Source organism: Miscanthus floridulus, chromosome 15 (genome assembly GCF_019320115.1).
Source record: "Miscanthus floridulus cultivar M001 chromosome 15, ASM1932011v1, whole genome shotgun sequence".
Taxonomy (NCBI): Eukaryota; Viridiplantae; Streptophyta; class Magnoliopsida; order Poales; family Poaceae; genus Miscanthus; species Miscanthus floridulus.
The window spans coordinates 16,132,554-16,139,168 of NC_089594.1; the positions used below are offsets into that span (position 1 = coordinate 16,132,554).

General features: G+C 41.8%; 2 protein-coding genes across 2 annotated transcripts; both read left to right on the plus strand.

The window, feature by feature from the left end:
* The first annotated feature begins 334 nt into the window (after positions 1-334).
* LOC136507079 (uncharacterized) lies at positions 335-933 on the plus strand. Its single transcript, XM_066501918.1, is given in 2 exon segments — positions 335-880; positions 883-933. Coding segments are annotated over 2 exon segments (597 nt in total).
* Positions 934-1,198: 265 nt separating this feature from the next.
* LOC136507080 (uncharacterized) lies at positions 1,199-3,831 on the plus strand. Its single transcript, XM_066501919.1, has 4 exons — positions 1,199-2,676; positions 2,752-3,051; positions 3,138-3,246; positions 3,325-3,831. Exons 1-4 carry the CDS (start codon positions 1,199-1,201, stop codon positions 3,829-3,831), a joined length of 2,394 nt encoding a protein of 797 aa, XP_066358016.1.
* The last annotated feature ends 2,784 nt before the right edge of the window (positions 3,832-6,615 follow it).

A 6,615-nucleotide genomic window follows, 5' to 3' on the forward strand; every position in this document is an offset into this window, starting at 1 on the left:
AAGTTGCATTTTTTTTAAATTCAAAATTTAAATTGCTCAAACTTTTCATATGTATATATTGACAAAACCAACAAAATAAATTGATAGAGAATGATTTTAGAAAATTTTAGGAAAAAAATCATCAGATTTGGAGTTAGTATGAGGAAGAAAAACTAGTTACAAGGTTGACCTAAAGATTAAAAAAAGAAATCACACTGTTTACTATGATCATGTAAGGATCATCTAGAACAGTGTGATTTCTCTTTTTAATCTGTGGGTAAAATTTGTAACTAGTTGTTCTCCCTAATACTAACTCCAAATGTGATGGTTTTTTTTCCTAAAATTTTCTAAAATCATGCTTCAGCCTTTAAGTTTGATCAAACTTGGATGTGACAATGTTTTACATTTGAGATGTGATGGTATTATTCAAGGTTATACGACCTGGGTTCATCATGGAGAGATGTATGAAAGTCCACAATTTGCATTTGTTGACGTGCCAACTGACACTACAAACTTGCCTACTTCGGGTGTCTCAAGGGCTCCTGCAGTACAAGATGGTATGCAAGAACTACTTCAAGCTGCTTTTTTCAGGAATGAAATGTTTGAGTCACTACCAAGTATGTCTGAAGGTGTAGTAGATGTTGAATCAGGATTTGCAGATATGGAACAAACTGTAGCTGAGGATGTGCATCCTGCAGATGACAATGCTAAGGAGAGTGAACAGAATCTATATGAAAGATACTTGAAGGATGAACACACAAGCTTATATCCTGGGTGTAAATTTTCTAAGTTGTCATTTTTGGTAAACTTATATCACTTAAAATGCTTAAATGGCTGGACACAAGAATCATTTACAAGACTTCTAGGTGTGCTATCTGATTCATATCCTCCTCATGTAGACCTACCTAAGACATATTATCAAGTGAAGAGAATCATCCGTGCTTTAGGCCTTGACTATGTGAAAATACATGCTTGCCCCAAAGATTGCATGCTTTTCCGAGGAAGTTCAGCTAAGAAAGATTTTTGTGATGTGTGCCAGAGCTCTCGCTGGAAAGATTTTAAGAAGAATGGTTCTACAGTTAGACCTAAGAAGAAAAAGAAACCAGCGAAAGTGTTGCGCTATTTTCCATTGATACCGAGGCTCCAAAGGTTATTTTCAACTACCAAAACTTCAGAAGACATTAGATGGCATGAGGACGGACGCACAAAAGACGGAAAAATGCGACATCCAGCGGATGGTGAAGCTTGGGAAGATTTTAATCGTAGATATCCTAACTTTGCAGCAGATGCTCGTAATGTACGCCTTGGTCTTGCAAGTGATGGATTTAACCCTTTTGGGAATATGAGTTCAAAGCACAGTACATGGCCTATAATGCTGGTTCCTTACAACTTGCCACCTTGGATCTGCATGAAGCAAACATCCTTACTGTTGTCAATGATCATTCCTGGACCGGATTCTCCGGGGAATGATGTTGATATATACTTACAGCCCTTGATCGATGAGCTCTTAGAATTATGGAAAGGAGTGCAAACATGTGATGCCTCTTCTCGAAAGAAATTTCCTCTACGAGCTGCACTGTTGTGGACTATAAATGATTTTCCTGCATTAGCTTACCTATATGGCTGGAGCACAAGTGGTACATATGCATGCCCATCATGTGGTCCAGCAACAAAATCATTTCACTTGAAGAATGGTAAAAAGATGTGCTATATGGGACATCGTAGGTGGCTCCCGCAGAACCACATATATCGAAGGCAAAAGAACCAGTTTGATGGCATGGTAGAGGTTGGACTTGCTCCTGAAATAATGAGTGGTACTTCTATTTTAAAAATGTTAGAAGGTAGAGTTTTTGTTTTAGGGAAAAAGGACCTCACAACAAAGAATACAAAGGGAAATAACAAAGGAAAAAAGAAAGGAAAGCAAGGTGATGAAAGCCATCAGAAATCCAAGCGTAAAAGAGGACAAAAGAAACATAAAGATGGGAACAATGGCAAGAAGGAGAAGAAGCCAGAAGATTGGTTGAAAAAGCGGTCAATATTCTTTCAGTTACCATACTGGGAAAATAATAAACTAAGGCACAATCTAGATGTGATGCACTTAGAGAAAAATCTATGTGACAACTTAATTGGAACTTTAATGGATATTCCTTCCAAAACAAAGGATGGTCTTAAAGCACGACTGGATTTAGTGGAACTTGGAATTCGACACAATCTTCATCCTGTGGTAGATAATGAAGGAAAGCAAACTGTGCCTGATGCACCTTTTACCATGTCTAGAGAAAAAAAGGAGGTTCTCTGTTCAGTATTCCAAAACCTAAGAACACCTGATGGCTATGCATCAAACATTTCTAGGTGTGTTAACATGAAAGATTGTACATTGACTGGACTAAAAAGTCACGACAATCATGTTTTACTACATGACATCCTTCCAGTGGCACTCCGATCCTGTTACCCCAGCAAAGATGTCATGGAAATAGTTATTGGAATATCTAATTTCTTTAAGAAGTTATGCTCGAAGGTGATAGATACTGATGAGCTACAAACCCTTCAAGAGAGTATTGTGGTAACACTCTGTAATATGGAGAAAAATTTTCTACCATCATTTTTTACTGTGACAGTGCACTTGATGGTGCATTTGGTAGAAGAAGTTAGACTTGGTGGCCCCGTTCACTACCGGTGGATGTACCCCATGGAGAGGTATGTAATTACATTTTGCAGGGTTATTGTCAATAATTTGTTCAACTGACAACAAGTGTTCATGATTTCATTTAGATTTTTTGTTCGGCTTAAAGCGCTTGTGAAGAACAGAGCTCAGCCAGAAGGTTCGATTGCTGAAGGGTATTGCATGGAGGAGTGCATGATATTTTGTTCCAGATTTCTTGATGGAGATACTCGTTTTAACAGACCGGCTAGAAATCCTGAACCTTCAGGCAATATGAAAGATATGTACATGTTTGAGAGTGCTGGAGAACCAATTGGAAAAGCTACTGTAAGCCATTTTGATAGCCAGCTTCTTATTCAGGCACATCGATACGTGTTGCGACACTGCGATGAACTTGAAGAATTCCGCAAGTGTGTACTATAATTTCTCTTGACTCTATTTTCAATTTTTATTATGTTGAAGCCATCACTGTATAACAAATAATCCATTGTTGTAGAGAGTTTGTGGATGAGGAGAAAGGAAAATCGTGTCCTTCAACTACTTTGACTCTGGCTTCCATCGATAAGCTGATAGACCAGCACTTCCCTGACTGGTTGGAACAGAAGGTAGTACAACTGAAATAGCTTATTAGGCGAGGAGTCTAATAGAATGAATTGATCTAATAATTAATTTCTTCACTACAGGTTATCCTAGGTGATGGACTAGGAATCACTAAAAAAGTTCGAGCTTTGGCTGCCAAACCGAGCAGACATGGTGTGAGATACAGCGGCTATATTATTAATGGTTTCAGGTTCCACACACTGAGTCGTGAGGATGCAAGGTCGACACAAAATAGTGGTGTAGTGAACATTGCAGAAGATGGGGTTAATTATTATGGCAGATTAACAGATATAATAGAACTAACATACACTGACTACAAGGTTGTTCTTTTCAAATGTGATTGGTATGATGTCCATCATCGTGCTGGTTTACGAAACGATGAGTTTGGATTACCACTTGTGAATTTTTCAAAGAAAATACACACTGGGGAAAAACTGGAGCATGATCCCTGTGTCTTTTCTTCACAAGTGGAGCAAGTCTTTTATGTTGAACACCCAAAAGCTGAAGGATGGAATTCTGTGGTAAGATTTAAGCCACGAGATACTTTTGACATGGGTGATGATGAACTGCCACCGGATGAAGCAAATTAGACTAACTGGCTTTCAGGTATTATCAGGCTTTTTTTTAGAGTATGTGGACAATTGAGTGCCACTAATTTTGACATACATAAATATAATAATAATTATTCAGGTTGCACTTATTACAAGGCATATTTGTTTCAGGTTACTCTTGTCTATGCAGGAGGGTGTGTGTTGCTCTGTTTCACCCAGGTGATGGATGTGTTCCTGCATGATGGATCGAAGAGCATCTTAGTTTCTGTAGGCTGCTAGCATGTGTTTTCTTTGTAATATGTTTTTTAAGAAGTTTCATTTACAATTGGTGGTCTAAGTGAGAAATCAATGCCACCCACATGTAATGCTTGAATTATTGAGAAATTGAGTCCAGTAATTTATAGATTGGTCGTATGATTGAGAAATTGAGGTTAGTCATATGATTGAAAAAGCAGCATGTGTTTTCTTTTGCTTGAATCTTTGAGTGAAAATTATGAAATTGTTGAGCGTGTGAAAAATTTGGAAAAATATGGGGAAAAACATGTATTTTATTTGGCTTGAATTGTTGCGAGAAAATTGTGGAATGTTGAGTGTGAGAACATTTTTTTATGAATAATATGGAAAAAATACAGGCAAGGAAGTTTTGACCTCTTGACCACGTGTAGAGAATTAGGGAAAGGTTACCACAACACTACATGTTCAAAAAAACATTTTAGATAGTTATTGATGGTAAGCTGATACACTTTATCACGTATCTACAAGCATGTAACGGTCAAATAGAGTCTAATTTTGTGTTAGCTTGATATGTTTTTATTATCGTATCAAAATGTGTCTTTACGTGCCTATAAACAATTGTTTGATACGTTCTGTGACGAGTCTAGATGGTACAAACGATATGAAGCATCTCTATATCTGTAATGTTTTGTGGCGTTTTTAGTATCGTGACAATTAGTGTGTTTAGATATATATGGACGGTGTTATGACACACTTTATAACGTGTCTAGGCGCTATTGACGATTAAAAGCATGTCTAACACCGTGTCATTTTGATACATTTCCAAAATCGTCTCGAGAAGTGTCTTTACATGTCTTGTAACAGTGAAAGCGTGTCAAATGTCGTATCCAGTTGACACGTTTCCAAAGTCGTGCTTAGAAGCGTCATTACGTGCCCATGTACATACGCTTTCAACCAGCGTCACAAAGGAAACGTGTCTAGAGGGGGGTGTTTCTTGTAGTGTCGCTGCCTCCTCCGCTAGGCCGTGCTCCCTCCCTCCCTCCATCCCTTCCTCCCCCGCGACCTCCATGCCACCCCACGCTCCCAGCGACCTCGCTCCCGCTCCCCCCACCGGAGACGAGGATGACGGCGGCGGGCGGCTACGACGAGGTAGGTCGTTCCTCCTCTAGATCTGAGCCCTCCCCCTCTTCCTCAGGATCTGAGCTCTCCCCCTCCTCGTCCTCTGGATCTGAGCTCTCCTCCTCCTCCTCTGGATCTAGATCTGAGGGACGCGGCGGTGGCTAGGGTTCCGGCGAGCTCTGTTGTAGTAGCCTTGTTTTGCTGTTGCAACAAGTAATATTTCTTTGTTGCATTAGTCTCTTTTTTTCTGGTGTTGCATCTCGCATTGCGCATTGTTTCTATTCTTGCAGTAGCCTTGTTTTGCTGTTGTAACAAGTAATATTTCTTTGTTGCATTAGTCTTTTTTCCTGATGTTGCTTTCTTGCATTGCGCTTTGTTCTGTTTGTTGCAGTAGCCTTGTTCTGATGTTGCAACAAGTAATATTCCTTTGTTGCATTAGTCTCTTTTTTTTATCTTACATCTTGCATTGCAGCAGCTTTGTTCTGTTGTTGCAGTTGCTTTGTTCTGATGTTGCAGTAGACTTGTTCTGATGTTGCAAACAAGTAATACTTATGATGGGAGCGCGGTGAGGATGCGACGCACCTAGCGGGGCGCGGCGAAGGGATGGGCGGCATGACGGGATGGCGGGGGGACGAGCGGCGCGGCGGGATGGCGAGATGGCGGCGCGGCGGGAGGTCGGGCCGTGCGCGAGCGTGGGACGGGCCACCGCGACTGCCGAGTGACGCCCGGTCCGGATTGGTTTGCCGTACTGTATCTGAATACATGCATTGGTTGGGATCAAAACGAGTCGGACGGACCCGAGGCGCTAGGTGCTCCGTTGTTTTGGTCGAGATCGAAAAGAGTCGTGGTGCGTCCGGACGCGCGCATCTAGCCGGACATCCGGGCGCTAGGAGCGTCGTTAAATGAAATTTAGAGACCTGACCAACCTAACGCACAATCGAGGGCACACCATTACCGGATGATCCACCAGGAGTCACGAAGTCTCCACTGGATCATATGGTACACACTAGTAACTTGGCCAACATATCACAAAGTCAAGTCTGGTCTCACCGGATGATCCGCCAAGGCCACACATGCACACTAGGGCCGTGTTTGGCCGGGCTCCGGCTCTGGCTCCACAGCAGCTCCGGCGGAGGAGCCGCACCAAACACACTGGCCGGAGGAGCCGCTTCTGCCCGTCCGCCAGAGGACCGAAGCCCTTTTGCACGTACGGAGGTGGAGTCCGGATTTGTGGCTTCGCTGCTCCGGCTCTGGCTACCGCGAGGGAGCACCGCGGGCGAAGCCTGGCCAAACACGGCCTAGATTATACAGCGAACATCCAGGATAAAACATGAGAAAAAGGCAAAGATAATCTTTAGTTGCAAACTTGCAATAAAAAGACTCACTTTGGATTTAAGAATTCAGCGTTCAGAGCTGTACCACTTCGCGATGCAGACGCTCTCAAGACCCATGCCTTCGTTTAATGAATTA